We start from the raw sequence: 24935 nt of genomic DNA on the forward strand, positions 1-24935 counted from the left end.
GAGGCTGAGGCAGGAGAATCACTTGAACACAGGAGGCAGAGGTTGCAGTGAGCCGAGATCACACCACTGCACTCCAGCCTGGGCAACAAGAGCAAAAACTCCATCTCAAAAATAAAAGGAATAATTTTCAAATTCACGCCACTGCACTCCAGCCTGGCCAACAAGAGCAAAACTTCATCTCAGGGAAAAAAAAAAAAAAAAAAAAAAAGCAATTATTTTCAAATTCAACATCACTGTAGTAAGACAACAGAGCAAACACACAACACAGTGTCTGTAATATTTTATTATGATAACATTAGAGTGGTAGTTATAAGTTGTCATCATCTCTTAAGAATGCAAGAAAAGAGATGTAATTCTCTTGTATGATAAAGTGAAGTGAAATGGTTCAAAAACACAGTTTCAATTATAAGTGCATCAAAAGTTTTCAGTTTTTATTATTGATCCACTGGTTAGAATTTAATTGCACGTGTAAAAAGATTTAAAGCTGTTATTTTGTCCATAATTTCATATGCTCCTATCATAGTTAGTGCTCGAATTAGTTGATCTCTTAAAGCAGCAGCAGTTAGTGATAATTTGTTACTCTGTGTTTTCCATATAACAAGTGCTTGGTGGGCTCTCTCACTTAATGAAACAGTGCTGAAAAACATTATTAATAATATAATAGTTAAATATGTATTAATGTTTAATATATTAAAATTACTAATAATTATTTGAAATGTCAATTAAGAACATTGCTTTAAACTCCTGTAATATTGTATATCTAGGTTTTCAAACCAATTTTACCAAAGTGAAGATGAAATTAATTGGTGAAGAGAATCTCTATAAAAATTTAGCATGGGCCGGGCACCGTGGCTCACACCTGTAATCCCAGCACTTTGGGAGGCCGAGACGGGCGGATCACGAGGTCAGGAGATCGAGACCATCCTGGCTAACACGGTGAAACCCCATCTCTACTAAAAATACAAAACAAAATTAGCTGGGCATGGTGACGGGCGCCTGTAGTCCCAGCTACATGGGAGGCTGAGGCAGAAGCATGGCGTGAACCTGGGGGGTGGAGCTTGCAGTGAGCAGAGATCGTGCCACTGCACTCCAGCCTGGGCGACAGAGCGAGATTCCGTCTCAAAAAAAAAAAAAAAAAAAATAGCATGGAGCTGGGGACATAGAAAGTGAATGTTAGCTCCAGCGCATCCCTTGTTCCCTTATAGAAAATCAACAATTCAATTTACATTCAGTTCTCAAGACCTCAAAATCATAATTGTGGGTTATTTCTAATAAACCAGTATATTACTGCTACTATACTCTATGCCTTTTTTTTTTTTTTTTTTTTTTTTTTTTTTTTTTTTTTTGAGATGGAGTCTCACTGTCTCCCAGGCTGGAGTGCAGTGGCGCCTCCCGGGTTCATGCCATTCTTCTGCCTCAGCCTCCTAAGTAGCTGGGACTACAGGCGCTCACCACCCCTAGCTAATTTTTTGTATTTTTAGGAGAGACGGGTTTTCACCGTGTTAGCCAGGATGGTCTCGATCTCCTGACCTCATGACCCGCCCGCCTCAGCCTCCCAAAGTGCTGGGATTACAGGCGTGAGCCACCACGCCCGGTTACTATATGCTTTATAGCTTGATCTCACTTGATTCTCATGACAATTCTCTTACATGAGTATATCCATTTTACCAGTGAAGAAACCAAGTCATCAAGAAGTTAAAGGACTTGCCCAAGGTCACAAAACCAGTTGTGAGTAAAAGTCAAACAGTCTGTCCTCATAGCCCTTGTTCTTCATTATGTTATATAGCCTTCCAACATGGATCACAAACATGTAATACTAAAATCAGCTTTCTATAGCAAAGTAAAGATTGTGTTAATATGAATGTTTCAAAACCATTCAATATCAACATGATATACATCAGAATGAGAATAAATTTGTACTAAAAGCTGTCATTTATACATACCTCTTTGTAGGCATATCAGTTTCTGAGTTTGCCAGGTTTAGTTTTTGACATAAAAATTCAAAATTGGTTTCAGTGATGTTGTTGGCAACTATCTTGAATATCTTCTCTAAGATTTTCTCTATGTTTGAAGATAAAAGAAAACATATATCTTTTGAAAAAGATAATCTATTTTGAGTTCATATCTAGTTTTCTTATTTCTGTGCTTCTGTGAAATGTATATGTTAAGTAAAACTGAAAATGACAATGCTGGCCGGGCACAGTGGCTCACGCCTGTAATCCCAGCACTTTGGGAAGCCGAGGCAGGTGGATCACCTGAGGTCAAGAGTTCAAGACCAGCCTGGCCAACATGGCAAAACCCCATCTCTAATAAAAATATAAAAATTAGCCGGGTGTGGTGGTGTGTGCCTATAGTCCCAGCTACTCAGGAGACTGAGGCAGGAGACTCACTTGAACTGGGAAGGCAGAGGTTGCAGTGAGCTGAGACCTCACCACTGTACTCCAGCCTGGGCAACAAAGCAAGACTCTGTCTCAAAAAAAAAAAAAAAAAAAAAAAAGGAAGACAATGGCGGCCAGGCTTGGTGGCTCATGCCTGTAATCCCAGCACTTTGGGAGGCCAAGGCGGGTGGATCACCTGAGGTCAAGAGTTCAAGATCAGCCTGACCAACATGGAGAAACCCCGTCTCTACTAAAAACACAAAAAATTAGCCGGGTGTGGTGGCGCATGCCTGTAATCCCAGCTACTCAGGAGGCTCAGGCAGGAGAATAACTTGAACCCAGGAGGCAGAGGTTGCCGTGAGCCAAGATTGCGCCACTGCACTCCAGCCTGGGCAACAAGAGCAAAACTCCGTCTCATGAAAAAAAAAAAATGACAATGACAATGCGGATCTAAAATATAAACTGAAATTTGAAACATTTGTTCCATTTTTTTCTAAAATCCAAAAAATCCAACACTTAAAATGGCCATTGAAAAGATTATTTATAAGCAACTTTTTATCTTTTTTTTGAGACAGAGTTTCACTCTTGTTGCCCAGGCTGGAGTGCAATGGTGTGATCTCGGCTCACCACAACCTCTGCCTCCGGGGTTCAAGTCATTCTCCTGCCTCAGCCTCTCGAGTAGCTGGGATGCGCCACCACACCCGGCTAATTTTTTGTATTTTTAATAGAGATGGGGTTTCTCATGTTTGTCACGCTGGTCTCAAACTCCTGACCTCAGGTGATCTGCCCGCCTCAGCCTCCCAAAGTGCTGGGATTACAGGCATGAGTCACCGCACCCGGCCTATTTATAAGCAACTTTAAAGTGATTTCCAAGCCATTTATTTCTCCACGATTTGAAATGCATTTGACTCCTTCCTTCAATTCTGGCTTTTTAATGTGTGTGGGAATGTTTTGTTTTGTTTTGTTTTGTTTGGTAGAGAATATGGACAACAATTGTATGTGCTTCATCATGTACCAACTTGAGAAACTAAGTTCACATCTACTATAAATATGGTGTATATGTGCATATTTTATATTCAAGTCAATTATTTAATAAGTTGGCTGAACAATTAGTGATTTTAGTGTTTTTAATTAAAACTTCCAGCTAATTTGAACAAGACCCATTTTTTCTGGTCAAAAGTACTGTGAGTTTTTTCTTTTCTTTTTTTTAGACAGGGTCTCACTCTGTTACTCAGACTGGAGTGCAGTGGCATAATCACAGGTCACCACAACCTCGACCTCCCGGGCTCAAATGACTCTCCCACTTCACCCCCACAAGTAGCTGGGACCACGGGTTGTGCCACCATGCCTGGCTAATTTATTATTTTTAATTTTTATTTATTTACTTATTTTGAGACAAAGTCTGGCTCTGTCACCCAGGCTAGAGTACAGTGGCGGGATCTCGTCTCACTGCAACCTCTGCCTCCTGATTAGCTGGAACTACAGGAGCCTCCAGATTAGCAATTCTCCTGCCTCAGCCTCCTGAGTAGTTGGAACTACAGGCACGTACCACCATGTCCAGCTAATTTTTGTATTTTTAGTAGAGATGGGGTTTTGGCATGTTGGCCAGGCCAGTCTCAAACTCCTGGCCTCAAGTTCTCTGCTCACCTCAGTTTTCAAATTTTTTTGTAGCAACAGGGTCTCACTATACTTCATCTTAGCCAAAAGGCTGAGAAGCAATAGGGTCTCATTATATTGCCCAAGCTAGTCTCAAACTCCTGGGCTCAAGCAATCCTCCTGCCTTGGCCTCCCAAAGTCCTGGAACTACAGGTGTGAGCCACTACCCCCAGCCTGTGAGAATTTTTGGAACTCAAGATGTACCATCCACCATGATCAAATATGTTCTATTTTAAAAAGTTTTATATATACTCTCTCAGGCTATATTTCATGCTATGATATATATAAAATTCCAATCTTCTATGTAAAAGTTTAAGAAAAAGGTTCGGCCGGGCGCGGTGGCTCAGGCCTGTAATCCCAGCATTTTGGGAGGCCGAGGTGGGCGGATCACGAGGTCAGAAGATCGAGACCATCCTGGCCAACATGGTGAAACCCCATCTCTATTAAAAATACAAAAAATTAGCCGGGCGTGGTGGCGGGCGCCTGTAGTCCCAGCTACTCGGAGGCTGAGGCAGGAGAATGGCGTGAACCCGGGAGGCGGAGCTTGCAGTGAGCAGAGATGGGGCCACTGCACTCCAGCCTGGGCCACAGAGCAAGACTCCATCTCGAAAAGAAAAAAAAAGAAAAAAAAAAAGAAAAATACTCCATTTGTTAATTGCAGAATAAATACATCTCCCAAGCTGATTTCTCTTTGCCCTCATTGGATGCCAAGCCTGCAATATGAAGGCTCCTTGGGCGTAGGGAAAGGAGATAAATGGCTGAGATTCTAAACCTTTCTCTAAAGTAATGTACCTAACAGAAATACTTTATGGATCCTAGAAAACTCCTAAAATCTTTATTTTATAGAAATATAATTACCATAAAAGATCCTTTCTTTTTTTTAGACGGAGTCTCGCACTGTCGCCCCGGCTGGAGTGCAGTGGTTCGATCTCGGCTCACTGCAACCTCTGCCTCCCGGGTTCAAGCGATTCTCCTGCTTCAGCCTCCCGAGTAACTGGGATTGCAGGTGCCCACCACCACGCCCAGCTAATTTTTTGCATTTCTAGTAGAGATGGGATTTCACCATGTTGGCCAGGCTGCTCTCGAACTACTGACCTCGTGATTCACCCATCTTGGCCTCCCAAAGCGCTGGGATTACAGGCATGAGCCACCGCACCTGGCCAAAAGTACTATAAAAAAAGTTTTTATAGTAACAAGTAGGACAATCAACTTGCACAGTAAGTTAAAGAAGGCAGCTACTGTGGCTTTTAATTTTATATTTTAGGTTCCTTTATCAATAAAGCCCAAGTCTTAGAAAAGCCTCTAAATGATAGCCGTGTATATGGATGTATATTGTGACTTTAAGGACTAAGCAATTTTTTGTGACTATCTCACTATGAAATTACATTAGTACAAGCTCCCGATTATGTAGACAAGATACATGATAGAATGATCTGAGGGGACAGTTTTGGATATTCCATTTCCCCAAATCTGGATCATAACTGATTGTTCTCTTGCTTTAAATTAGAGGACCAAAATCTGAATTCTTTCTAACTAGTGATGAAAAGTGGCAAATCAGAGTCCTATAGGGAAAAGCCTAACTGTTGGGAACCCAGCCCCAGGGAAAGAATTGGACAGTGAAGATTCCCTCCGAGACACTTGAAACCAATCTTCATCTAGTCCCTTTTAAAGAAAATGGGCCTGTTCTCAGAAATAATCAGACACACAACAGAGAGCTCAAGGACAGATGGGATAAAGACTGTCAAAATATTTCAGACAATAGTCATAGTGGGCCAAAGACTGAGTGCCATCTGTGGAATGGCTCTGTGGACTTCCCTCAAGGCCAAATGTATTTTATTTATTTATTTATTTATTTATTTATTTATTTATTTATCTATCTATCTTAAAAATAGAGACAAGGTCACACTATGTGGCCCAGGCTGGTCTCGAACTTCTGAGCTCAAGTGATTCTCCTGCCTTGGCCTCCCAAAGTGTTCGGATTACAGGCGTGAGCCACCACACCCAACTCCAAATGTCTTTTAGAACAACTCCATTTGTTAGAACAGATTGAAACTGACAGATTTCTGTGTGGATTTTGAGTCTGGCCACAATCTCAATGAAACACCTGTTGAAGAGCATTAAGGTCAATAGGGTAGGAAATGGCCCACCCCTCCTCCACTTGGATTTGCCTATTTTCAGTGCCTCAATTTGTATGGACCTGGATTAAATAATCTGAATTATCAAAACAAACTCCTAACCTTCAGAAAAGAAAGATGATCAATTTTTTCATATCTCTGCCAGATTGAAAGCCTCCAATTAAAGCAAACCGTCTTTTAATTCATATGAGATAGTGTCTTGTGGCTGGGTGTGGTGGCTTACACCTGTAATCCCAACACTGGGAGGCCAAGACAGGAGGATTGCTTGAGCTCAGGAGTTCAAGACTAGCCTGGGCAACATAGTGAGACCCGTCTCTACTAGAAGATTAAAAAATCAGCCAGGTGCAGTGATGCACACCTGCAGTCCCTGCTACTCAGGAGGCTGAGGTGGGAGGATCACTAGAGCCCAGGAGTCCGAGGCCGCAGGGAATCGTGATCATGCCACTATAGTCTAGCCTGGGTGTCAGAGTGAGATCCTGTCTCCAAAAAAATTAAATTAAAATAAAATAAAAGAGAAATGACTTCTTAGATAGTCAATCACTCACCACCTACCATCTCTTTCATCTGCCCTCTGTAGATAGCGTGCAATAGTGTACAACTGTTTTCCTTTACAGATTTCCATTGGAGGTCTCAGCAAAGGGTTGTCATCAAAATTTATCTCCTTCAGTGAAAAAAGATTGTAGATAGCACTAGGTAGAGCTGTCAGATTATTTCCTAGTAGAAAAAAATTAGAGTTGAATTACATCTTTCTATAAAAGATAACTATGGAGACAAATAACATCTATTATGTCTTGCTGACAAAGTACCAGAGGACCCTCACAATGCAGCAGGTCATAAATTATTTCGGATGTCCACATGCTAAGAGCAAAAAAGAGTGTTTATAGAAAGACAGCTGTGGTTGCTTTCTCTCCTAGGGGTGGCAAAATGAGACAGAGACTATCCTCTTTTAATACAGCAAAGAACTTTATAGAGTGGATGTGATGGTAATTTTTAAACTAAACTGTTTATTTAGCATAATTTTAGATTCATAGAAATGTTGCAGAGATTGTAGCAAGTTCTTCCGCATTCGTCATCTAGCTTTAGTTTCTCCTAATGTTATCTCACATTATCATATTACATTAGTTTAATCTAAGAAACCAGTATTGGTACATTACTACTAAATACACTTCAGACTTCTTTGGATTCATTAGTTTTTCCATCAGTGTCCTTTTTCTGTCTCAGGAAATCTCATTGCATACAGTTATATCTCATTAGTCGCCTCTGGTTTGTGAGAGTTTCTCAATCTTCCCTTGTTTTTCATGACCTTGATAGTTTTAAGAAGTACTGGTTATGAATTTTGTAGAATGTACCATAACTTGAATTTGTCTGATATGTTCTCATTATTAGACTGGGGTTATGGGTTTTTGAAAAGAATACCACAGAGGTGAAGTGCACTTATCACATTATATCAGAGATACCTCATATCCACATGACATCACTAATGATGTTAAATTTTATCTCTTGGATAACACAGTCTCTGCCAGCGTTCTCCAGGATAATGTTATAATTTTTTTCCTTTCCATACTCTATTCTTTGGGAGTAAGTCACTAAATCTAGGCTACCCTCAAGGGGGAGTGGGAATTAAACTCTCCTTCCTAAATGTAATTTTTTCAGTACCATCGTAATCCAATATAAACCTAACATAAAATGTAAAACTGGGGTGGGCACAGTGGTTCATGCCTGTAATCCCAGCAATTCAGGAGGCCAAGGTGGGTGGATCATCTGAGGTCAGGAGTTCGAGATCAGCCTGGCCAACATGGCAAAACCCCATCTCTACTAAAGATACAAAAATTAGCCAAGCATGGTGGTGGGCACCTGTAATCCCAGCTACTGGTTGCAGGGAGCCGAGATAGTGCCATTGCACTCCAGCCTGGGAGACAAGAGCGGAACTCCATCTCAAAAAAAAAAAAAAAGACGTAAAACTGTCGCAAAAATGAATTTGTAATCATTTAGAGAGGCCTAAAATTTGCCTTTATATTATTTATATATTTTATAGTTATGTTATTTATAAACATAGATAAAGGAACCTGGTTCCTTTTAGTGAATAATCATATTTAGAAACCAAGATCTGGATACAGTGTTTCTGGGAGTGTATGTATGTAAAATATATTTATTATAAACCTAGAATTTTATATAGGTATATATGCACACACATACATGTATAACATATATGTTATAAATCACAGCACATAGTTTTTAGGGTCTGGCTTCTTTCACTTAGCATTACAACAACATCAGTGTTGTTGTGTGTATCAATAGTTTTTTTTTTTCTTTTTAGTAATGAGAAGTATTCCATTATATAGATGTAAATAATTTATCCATTTAATACATAAAAGACATTTGAAGAGCTTCCAGTTTTGGCAATTACAAAGGAAGCTTCTCTATAAATTTGCACTCAGTTTTTTGTTGAATACATTTTAATTTCATGTAAAAGAGGAGTCAAAGTGAGATTGATGGTTTGTATGGTTAAGTGTATGTATAACTATATAAGAAACTACCAAACTTTTCTAAAGGGTTGTACCATTTTGTATTTCTTTCATCAGTGTATCAGAGTTTCAGTTACTTGTATTTTGATAGCTTTTGGTATTACCAGATTTTAATTTTAACTATCCCTTTTTTTTTTTTTGGGTGGAATCTCACTCTGTCGCCCAAGCTGGAATGCAGTGGGATGATCTCGGCTCACTGCAACCTCCACCTCCCTGGTTCAAGCAATTCTTCTGCCTCAGTCTCCTGAGTAGCTGGGACTACAAGCGCGTGCCACCACACGGGCTAATTTTTGTAGTTTTAATAGAGACGGGGTTTCACCATATTGGCCAGGCTGGTCTCAAACTCCTGACCCCGTGATTTGCCCACCTGGGCCTCCCAAAGTGCTGGAATTACAGGCGTGAGCCACCGCACCCAGCCTAATTTTAACTATTCTAATGGCAATATTTCATTGTATAGTTAATTTGCATTTCTCTAATATGACTAATAAGCATAATATTTTGGTATGCTTCTTTTCTTCCTTTCTTTCTTTCTTTTTTATTTTGAGACAGAGTCTAGCTCTGTCACCCAGTCTGGAGTGTAGTGGTGTGATTTCAGCTCATTGCAGCTTCCGCCTCCAGGGTTCACACTATTCTTGTGCCTCAGCCTCCCAAGTAACAGGGACCATAGGCGCAAGCCCCATGCCCAGCTAATTTTTGTATTTTTAGTAGCGATGGAGTTTCACTATGTTGGCCAGGCTGGTATTGAACTACTGACCTCAAGTGATCCACCTGCCTCAGCCTCCCAAAGTGCTGGGATTATAGGCATGAGCCACCACGCCCAGCCTCTTATGCTTATTTTTAATTCATATAGCTTCTTAGTAAATTATCTGTTCAAAATTTATACCAATTTTTATTAAGTGGTTTGACTTCTTAATTTTGTTTTTAGGTTTTTTTTTTTTATTAAGCAAATATTTTCTTCCAATCCATGACTTTGCTTTTCATTCTTTTAAAAAATGTCTGAGCTGGGCACAGTGGCTCATGCCTATAATCTCAGCACTTTGGGAGGCCGAGGCAGGTGGATAACTTGAGGTCAGGAATTCAAGACAAGTCTGGGCAACCTAGTGAAACTCCATCTCTACTAAAAGTATACAAAAATTAGCCAGGCATGGTAGCAGGTGCCTGTAATCCCAGCTACTCAGGAGGCTGAGGCAGGAAACCCCAGAGGCAGAAGCTGCAGTGAGTCTACATTGCATCACTGCACTCCAGGCTGCGTGACACAGCAAGACTCTGTTGTAAAAAAAAAAAAAAAAAAAAAAAAAAATTAAAAAATTAAAAAATTTAAAGAAGCCTTTAGTCTTGCTCTTGTCACCCAAGCTGGAGTGCAGTGGCACCATCTTGGCTCACTGTAACCTCCGCTTCCTGGGTTCAAGTGATTCTCCTGCTTCAGCCTCCCAAGTAGTTGGGATTACAGGCACCCGCCACCATGCCTGGCTAATTTTTTTGTACTTTTAGTAGAGAGAGGGTTTCCCCATGTTGGCCAGGCTGGTCTTGAACTCCTGACGTCAGGAGATCCGCCCGCCTCAGCTTTCCAAAGTGCTGGGATTACAGGCATGAGCTATCGTGCCCAGCTGAGAAGTTTCCAATTTTGATGAAAACCAACTTATCAATTATTTTCATTTGTGGATTGCAGTTTCAGTGTTGTATATAAGAAATCCTTGCCAAGGTTTTGATTTTTTTTCACCTTGTTTTTTTGAGACAGGGTCTGGCTTTGTCACCCAGGCTGGAGTGCAGTGGCACGATCTTGGCTCACTGCAGCCTCAGCCTCATGGGTTCAAGTGATCCTCCCACCTCAGCCTCTCAAGTAGCTGGGACTACAGGAGTGCACCACCATACCCAGCTAATCTTTTCGTATTTTGTTTGTAGAGATGGGGTTTCCCCGTGTTGCCCAGGATGGTCCTAAACTCCTGAGTCTCAAGCAATCCTCACATCTCAGCCTCCCAAAGTTATGGGACTATAGGCATGAGCCATGACACCCAGCCTTTTAATATTTTTTCACCTTTTTTTTTTTTTGCAAAATAATATTTTTCTATGTTCTTATCTAGAAGTTTTGTAGTTTTAGCTTTTACATTTAGGTCTGTGATTCATTGTGAGGTAATATTTTTATTTGGTGTGTAGGATCAAAATTATATTGCGGTTGTTTGTTTGTTTTTGCTTTATTTTGTTTTGTTTTGGCTTTTGGACATCCAGTTGATCCAGCAATATTTGTTGAAAATAATGTTCTTTCTCTGTTGGATTACAGTAGTTCCTCCTTATCCATGGGAGATACCTTCCAAGACCCCCCAGCTGATGCCTACAAACCTAATACAGTATCAAACATGATTGCTGTCAATCAGAACACATCTGTTCATGTCTTTCACCCACAAATTTAATGCCTTTTCCTTCTTAACTAAGCACTTATCATGCACTGTGGCTGTAATTTGTGTAGTTTGAGGTGCAACAGCAAAATTGGCACAAATTTCTTTTTCCATCTTCACAATTTCATTGATAGAATATTTGTCCTTAGCGTACATCTTAGCGACTTCATCATATGATTCTTTTCCTTCCAAGTTGAGAACTTTCACCTTTTCACTTAAGAGAAGCACTTTAAGGCTTCTCTTTGGTGTATCCGAATTGCCAGCATCACTACTCTTGTGCTTTAGGGCCATTAATAAGTAAAATAAGGGTTACATGAACACAAGCACTGCGATACTGTGACAGTGGATCTGATAACTGAGACTGCTACTAAGTGACTGACAGGCAGGGAGCACATCCACTGAATGGATTCACATCCCAGGTAGGACAGTGTGAGATTTCATCACGCTACTCAGAAAAGTGCACCATTTTAAACTTATGAATTGTTTATTTCTGGAATTTCCCAGTTAATATTTTCAGACCACTGTTGACCATGAGTAAAACTATGGAAACTGAAACTGTGGATAAGGGGGAACTACCATGGCAAAAAATCAGTTGACCACATAGTGGGTATATCAGTCAGGGTTCTCTAGAGGGACAGGACTAATTATAAAAGGGAGTTTATTAAGGAGTATTGACTCACACAACCACGAGGTGAAGTCTGCCATCTGCAAGCTGAGGCACAAAGAAGCAAGTCCAAGTCCTGAAACCTCAAAAGTAGGGAAGCCGATAGTGCAGCCTTCAGTCTGTGGCCAAAGGCCCTAGAGCCCCTGGCAAACCAGGGGTGTAAGTCCAAGAGTGCAAAAGCTGAAGAACTTGGAGTCCAGTGTTTGAGGGCAGGAAGCATCCAGCATGGGAGAAAGATGGAGGCCAGAAGACATAGCCAGTCTAGTCCTTCCACGTTCTTCTGCCTGCTTCATTCTAGCAGAGCTGGCAGCTGATTGTGCCCACCCAGATTGAGGGTGGGTCTGCCTCGCCCAGTCCACTGACTCAGATGTTAATCTCCTTTGGGAACACCCTCACAGACACACCCAGGAACAATACTTTGCATCCTGCAATCCAATCAAGTTGACACTCAATGTTAACCATCATAGTGGATCTATTTCTAGACTCTCTATTCTGTCCCATTGATCCTTATGTCTGTTGTTTTGCCAATACTATCACTGTCTTCATGACTATAGTTTTACATAAGTCTTGAAATCAGGTTTGTGAATCATCCAACTTTGTTTTTCTTCTTCAAAATTGTTTCAGCTATTCTAGTTCCTTTGACTTTTTATATACATTTTATAATTACCTCATTGTTTTCTGAAACAAAAAACTTTGCTAGGATTTTTACTGGAATTGAGTTGAATTTAAAGATAAGTTTTGGGAAACTGACATATTAACAATATTGTCTTCCAATTTATGAACACTATTTATCTCTCTACTTATTTAGGTCTTATTTAGTTTTATCTATGTTACAGTTTTCACCATATAGATCTTATATGTAATTTGTTAGATTTATTTATGGTTTTGGTACAATTTTAAATTATACTTTTAAAGAAATCAATTTCCAATCATTTTTTGCTAGTCTGTAGAAATATGATTGATTTTTGTTTATTAACTCTGTATATGGCAATCTTGCCAAACTTACTTGTTCTGTAGATCCTTTGGGATTTTTGACCTAGACAATGTGTCTCTATTATCAGAAATAGTTTTTTCTTCTTCCTTCCCAATCTGTTTACTTTTTATTTCTTTTTCTTGTGTTTTTGTGCTAGTTGGGACTTCCAGTTATAACATCAAAAAGAAGTGGTGAGAAAGGAGAACTTTACTTTAATCTTGATCATAGTGGAAAAGGAATTGTTTACCATGGCGTGTGATACTAGCTATAGGAGTTTTGCAGATGCACTTTTTCAGGTTGAGGAAATTCTCTTCTATTTCTAGCTTAGTGAGATTTTTTTGTTGTTGTTGTTTGTTTTTGAAAATCTTGAAAGGAAATTTTATTTTTTCATATGATATTTGCTTTTTTTTTTTTTTTTTTGAGATGAGGTCTTGTTCTGTTGCCCAAGCTGGAACGCAGTGGCACAATCATAACTCACTGCAGCCTCAAACTCCCAGGCTCAAGCAATCCTCTTGCCTAAGTCTTCCAAATAGCTGGGATTATAGGCATGAACCACCACATCTGCTTGCTTTGCTTTTTATACTTACAGTGAGAAGTTCATATGGCTTTTCATAAGCCTGTTCAGATGGTGAATTACATGGATTAGTTTTTGAATATTGACTCAACCTTGTATTCCCAGGGTAAATCGCTCTTGGTCACAATATGATATCATTTTTTATATTGATGGATTTGATTTGCTTTAATTCATTAAGGAATTTTGCATCAATGTTCAAGCAGGATATTATTCTGTAAGTTTCCAAGTAATGTATTTGTTTTATTATAGTGTTAGGATAATGCTGGCCTCGTAGAATGAACTGAGACAGGTTTTAGCCTCAATTTTATGACAGAATTTTTAAAATTGTCATTATTTCCTCTTTCTCTCTTTCTCTCTCTCTCTCTCTCTCTCTCTCTCCTTCATTCTTTCAGACAGAGTCTCACTCTGTCACCCAGCCTAGAGTGCAGTGGCACAATCTCAGCTCACTGCAACCTCCACCTCCTGGGTCTAAGCGATTCTCCTGCCTCAGCCTCCTGAGTAGTTTTGATTTTGATTACAGGTGTGCCCCACCATACCCGACTAATTTTTTTTTTTTTTAAGTAGAGACGGGGTTTCACCACATTGGCCAGGCTGGCATCAAACTCCTGACCTCAAGCAATCCGCCCGCCTCAGCCTCCCAAAGTGCTGGAATTACAGGCATGAGCCACCGTGCCCACCCTAACTTAGTGATTTCTTCTTGAAAATACTTGAAAGAATTCACCAGTGCACCTTTTTAAAATTTGCATTGTTTCTTCTATAAAATACTTGATAGAATTCACCAGTGAAGTTATCTGAGCTAGAAATTTTCTTTGTATGAGAGCTTCTAACCACAAATTCGATTACTCAAATAGATTTAGGACTATCTGTTAGCCCACAATGATATCTACCTCCTGTTACTCACCCCCTTGTATAGTCCCTTCCGACATTATACCAAGGTTGGTCTGTGTGATCAATAGAACAGAGCAGAAGTGGTGTTATGTCACTTCCAAGATTAGGCTTTTAAAGACACTGCTGACTGGGCATGGTGGCTCACGCCTGTAATCCCAGCACTTTGGGAGGCTGAGGCTGGTGGATCACCTGAGCCTAGAGAGGTCAAGGCTGCAGTGAGCCATGATCCTGCTACTGTGCTCCAGCTTGGGCAACAGAGTGAGACCTTGTCTCAAAATAAATATATATATATATTTATACTTCAGAATATTTGCTTCAATGAATGTCAAATAATGAACCCGCCTACCTGTTTTGATCTGACTCCTACTTCATAGGCCTGGCTCCCAAGTCTTGCCATAGACATAGGCTCCATGCTCCTTATCCAAACAACAGAGATAGTTTTTTCTTCTTCCTTCCCAACAGAGAAGGAAATGCAGAAAAAATGCTGACCTGAGGTTGTGTAGGTGTGTGTAGAGGAAGAGGTGAGGTTGGGTTCAGAAAGGGAAGAAATACTAAATGACTGGGTATAGGCAGAGAAAAGAGAAAAGAAATGAAAATATGTTCAGGCTCCTCTACTCTTTCAAGGCAGGAACTGGACCTTATACTTTGCTTTCATTTTCTGTACCTAGGACAGTCATTTCCTTCTAATGGTGACTTAATACATTATGTTGACTCTTTGCCATTCTGTATCTTGTCAACAAAATTTGCAACTCAGACATTAATACTCTACTTATTGATTATGCTTACTGATTATGCTTGACACTCACCACTCAGGTTTAGTTGCTGGAGATCATTTAAAGATAGCAAAGATGGTGGAATATAACTTATTTGATTATTGTATGCATGCAAACTAACCAAATTTCTCAATTCTCCTATATTTCTTGGAATCTCTCTGATTGCATTATTTGAGATATCAAGTTCTTTAAGTTGAGTCATATTAGATAGCTCTCCTGGAAGTCTTGTTAACTGTAACAAAGATTAAAAAATTATACTTTTATAAATACATCTTTGCATGACTAAAACTTTTTCTAAAATCAAATGAAAGAGTTTTGTCTGTTTTTGTTTTTGTCTTAAAAAGGACATATTTTATTATGTCACAAATTCTTTGTAACTGACTCCCCCTTCTGGCTAAAACCCACAAGATATTGTGTGACATCCAAGTACCTCCCCAATCTGACCAATGCTTCTAATTCAACCCTGTGACTTGCTACCCACTTTGCTCACATTCCCATCACTCAGCGTTCATTGTCTCCTTATCCCTTTCCCCGCTCCCTAAATCTAACCGTGTTTTGACTTCTTTCCTGTCTTTTCCAACTACTCCATTCCACATTTGATCTCCTTATTCCTAGTCCTATCAACATTGCTTTTTTTTGTTTGTTTTTTTTTTGAGATGGAGATCTCCATCTGTCACCAGGCTGGAGGGCAATGGCGTGATCTCAGCTCACTGCAACCTCCACCTCCCAGGTTCAAGCGATTCTCCTGCCTCAGTCTCTAGAGTACCTGGGATCACAGGTGCCCAGCACCACACCCGGCTAATTTTTGTATTTTTAGTAGAACGGAGTTTTGCCATGTTGGCCAGGCTGATTTTGAACTCCTGACCTCAGGTGATCCTCCACCTCGGCCTCCCAAAGTGCTGGGATTAAGGGCGCGAGCCACCTCGCCAGGCCCCATTGCTTTTTATTCATCTTTTGTGTGCTTTTTTTAGATTTTTAAAATGACATGATACACGTTTTATACTTTTTGTATGTGTTCCCAAGCACGAAATGCATTTTGACCAAATGTTTAATAATAGTTTGGCAATGTGACCTTAAATAAAAGTTTGGCAATGTGACCTTAAATAAAAATTCCTACTACAAAAAGTGTTGCAAAATTGCAGGAATTAAAATATTCTGTTAAGATGAAGAATACGCATATTTAGAGAAAATAGGGCCTTTATGAGTGGCTTTTGAAATAAAGGATGTTCTATGAACAAAACAATTTTGAATGTGTAGGCACCTCTGAAATAACTAAACAACAAGGTACATTCTGGATGTTGTGCTATATGTTCTTCCAGGTATAAAGGAAGCATAAGAAATAGTTTCCAACTTCACAGAGATTAAAATTTATTTTAGGGAACAGAATATATCCATATGAAAAAATCAGGAAATGGAATGAAGCAATAGGTAATCCAATGCCAAAATAATACAATTAATAACTGATGAATAAAAGTTTAGAAAAGGTTCATTACTACAAATCAGATAACTAAAGTAAAGCTTCATGTAAAAAGTAGAACTTGAATAGCCTCTTAAGAATGAATAGGGGGCTGGGCTCGATGGCTCACACCTGTAATCCCAGCACTTTGGGAGGCCAAGGCGGGTGGATCACAGGAATTCGAGACCAGCCTGGCCAACATGGTGAAACTCCGTCTCTACTAAAAATAGAAAAATTAGCTGGACGTGGAGGTGAGTGCCTGTAATCCCAGCTACTCAGGAGCCTGAGGCAGGAGAATCACTTGAACCCAGGAGGCAGAGGTTGCAGTAAGCTGAGATCACACCACTGTCCTCCAGCCTGAGTGACAGAATATCATGCATAGTCATGGCTAGTGAGAAGCTGACCAGTAAAGAAAGGTGATGCAAAGCAGAGGGAGATTTGTTTGGATAAGGAGCATGGAACCAGGCTATGGCAAGACTGGAGAGACGGGCCTGTGAAGTAGGAGTCAGATCCAAACAGGTAGGTGGGTTCATTATTTGACATTCAATGAAGGAAATATTCTTTAATTACCTTCTCAACATTTACTAGAGGTGGTGTCTGAGAGTTGTATGATGATAGGGTTCATATAGAAGGAAGATTCCTGTTGGGCATCCTTCCTTTAGTAAAATAAAAGCCCTGTGATTAATCTGACTCTTCTTCAGTAAGTCACCATCTGCTATTACATAAGTTAATTATTTGGGCATTTCATTTCCACCCCAAGGGGGTTATCAATGATATTTTCAACTACATGGGATATTCTTTTTGACAGGAGTTCTTGTAAATAATTTTTTCCATTTGATGACCTTTGCAATGATGTTGCAAATATGTGGACTGTTGCGTTGGGCAGCCACTCACTTTGAGTAGGCAACAGATATGCAATTTGGATTCCTGACAAGCAAGTATGATACATGGAGAAAAGTCCTCTGCAATGAAGTCTGACAGCTTTGATAAGGCTTGCTAAAAGGAAGAAACTCCTGGCATAAATCTATGCATGAAGTGAGTGATAACCAAGGACCAGGTTGTAGACAGTGACACTGGAAAATGAGGGAGACAATCCGACAGCTTTTTTAGAGGAAAAATGATACAATTTTGGTGTAAGATGAGGTATAACTGATGATGGAAAAGGAACAAGAATGATTTCATGAGTTTTAGCCTGGCAGGTTTAAAACAAAAACTGGCATCACAAACAGAAATGGAGAAGTTTTGAAAGGAGATGGAAGAAAAATGAGCTGACTTTGAAGTGATATTGAGTGTGTGACAACAAAAGAATAGAACATGTATAATTTCCAGGAAAAAAATGGGAACTATGGGACTACAGCACTGGTGTGAGATCAGCTTTAGTCATGTAGACTTTGGGATAATGTGCATGTAAGTGACAGCAGGTGTGGTGAGAAAGGAGTTAATAAAAAAGAGAGAGTTAGGGACATCATTGGAGATACCAACAGTTATCTTACAAGAGGAGAAAATGAGTGAGATGATTATGAATCAGTCAATGAATTAACTGATTATTATATTGCAGAACTAAAAATTGTCTGTTAGTACAAAATCAACTTTTTAAATGCAAGGTGTATCATTATTCATTCCATCTGCTTAAGCAAGTATTCCCTGGAGTAGCTTTTCTGGAAATGTATTATATGATAGCTGTTATGTTAAAAATGGTCAAACAAGTTTGGGAAATATGGGAATATTTTGGGAAAATTAGTGCAAGACTCTTCAAAGCTTTTAATAGATCAGTATTCATTGTTATTCTTTAAGAGAAGAACCCAGTGCTTCTTAAAGCTATTTGGGCCGGGCGCGGTGGCTCAAGCCTGTAGTCCCAGCACTTTGGGAGGCCGAGACGGGCGGATCACGAGGTCAGGAGATCGAAACCATCCTGGCTAACACAGTGAAACCCCGTCTCTACTAAAAAATTCAAAAAAAATAGCCGGGCGAGGTGGCGGGCGCCTGTAGTCCCAGCTACTCCGGAGGCTGAGGCAGGAGAATGGCATAAACCCGGGAGGCGGAGCTTGCAGTGAGCTGAGATCCGGCCACTGCACTCCAGCCTGGGTGACAGAGCGAGACTCCGTCTCAAAAAAAAAAAAAAAATAAAAATAAAAAAAAATAAAAAAAAAGCTATTTGATCACAGACGCTGCTCCCCTCCTCCCTTTTTTTTTTTTTTTTTTTTTTTTGAGCAGACTCTCATGGAACTAGGGCTTTTAGGAGTAGACTTTGGGAAGTCCTGACTTAGATAACAGCTGTGTTCTTTTCATTTGTTTACTAAGATCTTCATATAAATCAGTAATGTTTTAGTTTTTAAAAAATTATTTCCATAAAACTTACTCCTAGAGTTTCAGTAAGATAAAATGCTAAACTCTAAAAATGTTAATTCTTATTGATCTAGTAATTCTTCAGGGAAAATTTCCTAAGGAAATAGTCTAAAATATGAAAAAGGCTATATTTATGGAAAAATCATCACAGGATTATTATGAAGAAAAGTTATAACATCCATAAATGCATAACAAGAGGATTAGATCTATAAATCATGTACTGGTTATAACAATTTATTGGGAAGATGATTATATCAAAGAGAAATGCTTATTGGTTAAAAAAAGAAGAATTTAAAACTGAGTGTGTAGTCTTCTATAATTTCTTATAAAACCATATGCATAACGGGAAAAAAGACTAAAAGTTGTGTCAGCGTATGCTAGTAGTTATAATACATGACATGCTTGTGGAATGATTTTTGTTTTAATTTTATCACTTTCCAAACTTTCAGTAATGTGTTTATATGACATTTACAACTTTAAAACTCCTTTTACAATTACACCAAAACAAAAAGGAATCTATAGAATTGTCAGCTTTCATTGCTTCATATTTCATTTTAATGAAATATTTTCCTGTACAGCTTTTGTGTTGTGAAGTGTATTTATAAGCCACATTTGGTGGGGAGGGGGAAGCCTTTCATTTAAAAAATAAACAATTCCAGCTCAATTTAAAACACACATATGGTACACACAGATACACCACAGCTTAAATTCTGATCCTCTCCAGTCTCTCCTTCCCCACAAAGCCCACAGTCTCTTACCTTTCTCCCTTTTATCTGACTTATATTCAGCTGTTCCAGTGATTGAAGTTGGCACAGTTCAATAGGAAAATGTATAAATTGATTGCTTGAGAAGTTTAATTTCTGGATTCCTCTTAAATTACAGATGTCTGAAGAGATTTTCTGTAATTGGTTTTCTGAAAGATCAAGTACTCGCAAATTTTCTAAAGTACACAATTCTCTAGGGAAAGTTTCAAATTTATTACAGCATAAAATAAGTACATGGAGTGATACCATATTAGAAATAGATGCTGGAATTTTCTTTATTTGGTTTTTACCAAGATCCAGGTATTTAAGATTAATAAGAGAACAAAAGTGCTCAGAAAATATGAGGAGTTTGTTTTCACTCAATTCTAAATGAAGCAGTTGTTTACTGAAAGATATATCCGCAGGTATTTCTGAAATATAATTTCCATTAACACTCAAATAATAAAGAGAATCTAAAGCACACAGTCCCAACGGAAAATACATTATTTTGTTATTATTCAATTCAATTTTAATTATTTTTTGGCAGTTTTTTATTTCAATGGGAACGCCTGCGATTATGTTTCCTGAAAATTCTAGACTGCATATATTATTAAGATGTGAGATACTGTCAGTTATTTTTACCATATTATTTCTGTTTACATGAAGTTTTCTTAAATTGTTAAGCTTATGGATGTTCTTAGGAAGTTCTGTTAATTTATTATCACTAAGAGTAAGGCATTCCAACATTGCACAGCAACATATTTTCTCTGGTATATTTTTCAATAAATTTTTATCAAGTATAAGAATCCTAAGTTCCCTAAAATTCTCAATTTTGTGTGAAATAACTTCCAATTTATTGTCGGCCAGTTGGAGTTCTTTTATTTTGAGTAACTGAAAAATTTCTACAGCCAGAAAGGTAAGCTTATTATGATCCAGTAAAAGTGTTTCTAAATTTTTAAGCTCCCTAATTTCCTTTGGCAAACTGCTGATCAGGTTTCCAGTAAGGTCTAGTGAAATTAACTTTGGAAGGAAGCACAGAGCTTTAGGAAATATTGTTAATTGATTATATTCCAAATTGAGAACCCGCAAGTGTTTTAAACTAGGCAGAGTATCTGGTATATGCCTTAACTTATTTTTACCCAAACTTAAAATTTCCAAGTTTCCAAGACATTCTAAGTCAGAAGGAAAATTTTCAATGTAATTGTTATAAAAAAAGAGTTGTCTGATATTCCCAAGCTGAGATATTTCTTTAGGTATATGTGATATGTGGTTGTGACTGACGTTTAATATCCTTAAATTATGAAGTAACTGAATTTCAGATGGAAGTGATGATAATCCATTTTCTTGCAGGGATAGAATTTCAAGTCCTAGCAGATCACCTGAGTCTGCCCCTTGAAAAGTTTTGATTTGATTCTTGTCTAAATATAGATGTTTTACATATTTGATTTTTAAAATGTCCTTAGGAAATTCCTGTAAACCCTTGGCCTCAAGGTTAACTGTAAAGTTATCTTTACAAGTTGTTTCTAAGCCAAGATGTTTCTGATTTTCTTCAGAGACTTGTGGACTAACTTCTCCTACTGTTTCATGAGATAGGAAGTTAACCAAAGCCTGATATTCTGCAATCCTCCCAGTTAGTGATGATAAACTCTGTGAAGTTTCTGTTCTAGTGCTTGTTTCAGAAAATTGAAGATTTTTCTTTTGTTCTTCATTTCTTTTAGACTTGCTTCCAGAGGAAGATGTTGACTCTAATGTAATCTGTCTAGGATGTGTTTCATAAATCTGGTTAGAAGATTTCCCTTCCAGGTAATCAGAAGCTTCGTTTATCAAATTTGATGTTTCTTTAATAAAGCCAGGCTCCTTCACTGACTGTGATCTAGATTCTTTCCTAAATTGACTAATAGTATCCTCTAGCTCCTCTGACATACCCTCCTTTTCAGACATCTTATTTGCTGATATGTTTTATGCCAATACAAAATTGTAACTTGATTTTAATTTTCATGTTTTTTCCTTTGAATCTACAAAACAAACGTTGAAATTAAAAGATGTAATAGAGATGTCAAAATTACAAATAAATCTTAATACAACTATTTTATTTTATAAGAAATAATTTAATACAAATACAAATAATACATTTATAACAAACTAATTTTATATATAATTCCTGGTTAAGGATGGTTTATTGATTGCATGTACTTATCACATGTTACTCTTGAAATCACTTTAAAATTACAGAAAGAAACAAAAAAGATCAAAGAAAATGAGAAAAAAGCCACAAGGGAATGAGAGGATTCAGTAAATTTCATGGAAAACATAAAAGGGGGCCGGGCGCGGTGGCTCACACCTGTAATCCCAGCACTTTGGGAGGCCGAAGTAGGCGGATCACTTCAGGTCAGGAGTTGGAGACCAGCCTGGCCTACATGGCGAAACCCTGTCTCTTCTAAAAATACAAAAATTAGCTGGGCGTGGTAGTGGGTGTCTGTAATCCCAGCTACTGGGGAGGTTGAGGCAGGAGAATTGCTTGAACCTGGGAGGCAGAGGTTGCAGTGAGCCGAGATTGCACCATTGCACTCCAGCCTGGACAACAAGAGCAAAACTCTATCTCAAAATAAATAAATAAATAACATAACATAACATAAAAGGGAGAGCCAGTGGCCTACCATGCCACAGGTAAAGAGTACCATTCTCATTGTGAACACTGGATGTTTACATATGGTACTAGTGTCTTGCTGTAACAAATTCAGTGCATTATGACAATTTTCTTAGGGGTAGAAGTGAAACGTCTTAAGAAAGGATACGCTTTCTGTAAGAGTAAACTAGACATTAAACAGTCCTTGCATGGATTGCAACCTACCTGAGACTTCTGAGTGACTCCCGTGGTACCAGCACCAGCTGGGTAGCACCACTCCTCAGAAGTCTGGGTCCCGGCTCTGTAAGTCCCTCCTCCAAGCTTGCAGTTTCTAAAGACCCAGTATATTCCCTTTGTCCCTTCAGCCTTAGGGATGGTAACTACTTCCTATGTTTACTATCTCTGTGTTGCTGCAGTTCCATCTTCACCTTTTTAGTTCTCCAGTACTTGTCTAAGCAATTTCTTACATTAAATCCTGTCAAACTGGCATGGTTTGGGTATTCAGTATTTCTACTCTCCCAGAGAGTAGAAAAAGAGGGAACATTTTCCAACTTGTTTGATGAGGCTAGCACTAACCTCAATATCAACACCTAACAAGGACAATATGAAAAAGAAAATTACAGGCCAAATTTACTCAAGAACAAAAATGTAAAAATTCTAAACATTAGGAAATTATTCTAAATATTATAAAGCCATCAATGTATAAAAAGCATACTACTTCATGAGTCAGTTGCATTTGTCCTAGGAATGCACGTTTGGATTTAACAATAGAAAACTAATGTAGTTTGCCACATTAAGAGATTAAAGAAGAAAAACTCATGTAAACATTGCAATAGATGTAGAAGTACTTGATAAGTTGTAACATTTTTCATAATTTACAGAGTAGGAATAGATGGGAATTTATTTAATCTGCTAAAGGGTATCCATAAAAATCTGCAGTAAACATCATATCTAGTGGTGAAACACTGAAAACTTTTGAGATTGGAAGCTAGAAAAGGTTATGCTCATCATTACTTCTATTTAACATTGTACTGAGATAGTAATTAGCCAGTGGCATAAGGCAAAAAGAAAAGGTATACGGATTAAAAAGGAAGAAATAAAATGGTCATTAGTCACAGATAATATAATTATATATGTAGAAAATCCAAGCTCATCTACAAGTAAACTATTAGAATAAATAAGAATATTAAGTAATATTGCTAAATACAAAGTCAACATACACAAGTCAATTTTCTTTTTTTATTTTTATTTTTTATGGGGACAGACAGTCTCACTCTGTCACCAGGCTACAGTGCACTGGTGCTATCTTGGCTCACTGCAACCTCTGACTCCCTGGTTCAAGTGATTCTCCTGCCTCAGCCTCCCGAGTAGCTGGGACTACAGGTGTGTGCCACCACGCCCAGCTAATTTTTGCATTTTTAGTAGAGATAAGGTTTCACCATGTTGGCCAGGATGGTCTCGATCTCCTGACCTCGTGATCCACCCACCTCAGCCTCCCAAAGTGCTGGGATTACAGGCGTGAGCCTGTAAACTTTTTAGTTTTGGTAATTGCACTATGATTATGAAAAATGTTGATATTAGGGGAAGATAGATGAAGGGTAGAAAGGAACTTTCTTTACTATTATTGCAATTTTTCTGTAAGTCTAAAATTATTCAAAATAGAAAAATTTTTAAAGTGATCTGAGCTAAAATGTTCTAAAGTGTTTTTCATCTGGGGTAGTTAAGAAGTTATTCTGCTTGGCTGGGTGCGGTGGCTCACTCCTGTAATCCCAGCACTTTGGGAGGCCGAGGCGGGTGGATCACGCGGTCAGAAGATCCAGACCATCCTGGCTAACAGGGTGAAACCACGTCTCTACTAAAAATACAAAAAATTAACTGGGAGTGGTGGCAGGCGCCTGTAGTCCCAGCTACTCGGGAGGCTGAGGCAGGAGAATCGCTTCAACCCGGGCGTCGGAGGTTGCGGTGAGCCGAGATCACGCCATTGCACTCTAGCCTGGGCAGTAAGAGCAAAACTCTGTCTCAAAACAAAACAAAACAAAAAAACTATATGAAAAAGTCTTTCTCTCATTGTTTTCACAAGCACTAAGAGTCTCATTTTAAAACATGGCTGGGCGCGGTGAATCACGCCTGTAATCCCAGCACTTTGGGAAGACGAGGCGGGCAGATCACTTGAGGTCAGGAGTTCGAGACCAGCCTGGCCAACAGGGTGAAACCCCGTCTCTACTAAAAATACAAGAATTAGCCGGTCGTGGTGGCGCGCGCCTGTAATCCCAGCGACTCGGGAGGCTGAGACAGGAGAATCACTTGAACCCAAGAAGCAGAGATTGCCGTGAGCTGAGATTGCACCACTGCATTCCAGCCTGGGCAACAAGCGCAAAACTCCGTTGCAAAAATACATATATACCTACATACATAGATACAAATATTGCCAATTTGGTAGGCAAAAATATATGCAAATTATGTTTTAACACATATTAATAAAGTTGAACAATGACCCAATGTAATTTGTTACCTATCTGAAAGACAAGTACATTCAGGGAGTTACAGCACTTTTTCATGTCGTGCGGCATCAATAAATTGTTTTCTAAATGTAGAAAAAGAGACAGTACAGGCTAACGCAACGTGGGACAGCATGCAAAGCCATGAGAAGTGGGAAAAGGGCAGAGAATCTGGGCGTGGCTTACAGGGCCACTGAAGTAAGACAAACCCTTCGCTTCACCTGTGGCCTCCCGCGGCGGCTGCGGCTCCTTTGCGGGACCGGTAGAGGGCGCGCGCGGTTGAGTCCAGCAATTGCGAGGACTTCAG

The 24935-nt window shown here is 39.0% G+C and overlaps 1 protein-coding gene across 2 annotated transcripts; it reads right to left on the reverse strand.

Moving 5' to 3' along the window:
* Nucleotides 1-286: 286 nt before the first annotated feature.
* On the reverse strand, nt 287-24935 carry LRRD1 (leucine rich repeats and death domain containing 1). Of its 2 annotated transcripts, XM_050782842.1 has the most exons (6): nt 24850-24935; nt 19520-21519; nt 14993-15191; nt 6722-6883; nt 1944-2061; nt 287-636 (listed from the first exon to the last, which is right to left on the reverse strand). In XM_050782842.1, the coding sequence occupies exons 2-6, from the start codon at nt 21443-21445 to the stop codon at nt 450-452; spliced, it is 2592 nt and encodes an 863-aa protein (XP_050638799.1). In that variant the 5' UTR covers nt 21446-21519; nt 24850-24935; the 3' UTR covers nt 287-449. The 2 variants fall into 2 exon arrangements, with proteins under 2 accessions (XP_050638799.1, XP_050638800.1); XM_050782843.1 differs by lacking the exons at nt 19520-21519; nt 24850-24935 and adding an exon at nt 16986-17063 and having other exon boundaries at nt 293-636.

Source organism: Macaca thibetana, chromosome 3, assembly GCF_024542745.1.
Source record: "Macaca thibetana thibetana isolate TM-01 chromosome 3, ASM2454274v1, whole genome shotgun sequence".
Classification (NCBI taxonomy): Eukaryota; Metazoa; Chordata; class Mammalia; order Primates; family Cercopithecidae; genus Macaca; species Macaca thibetana.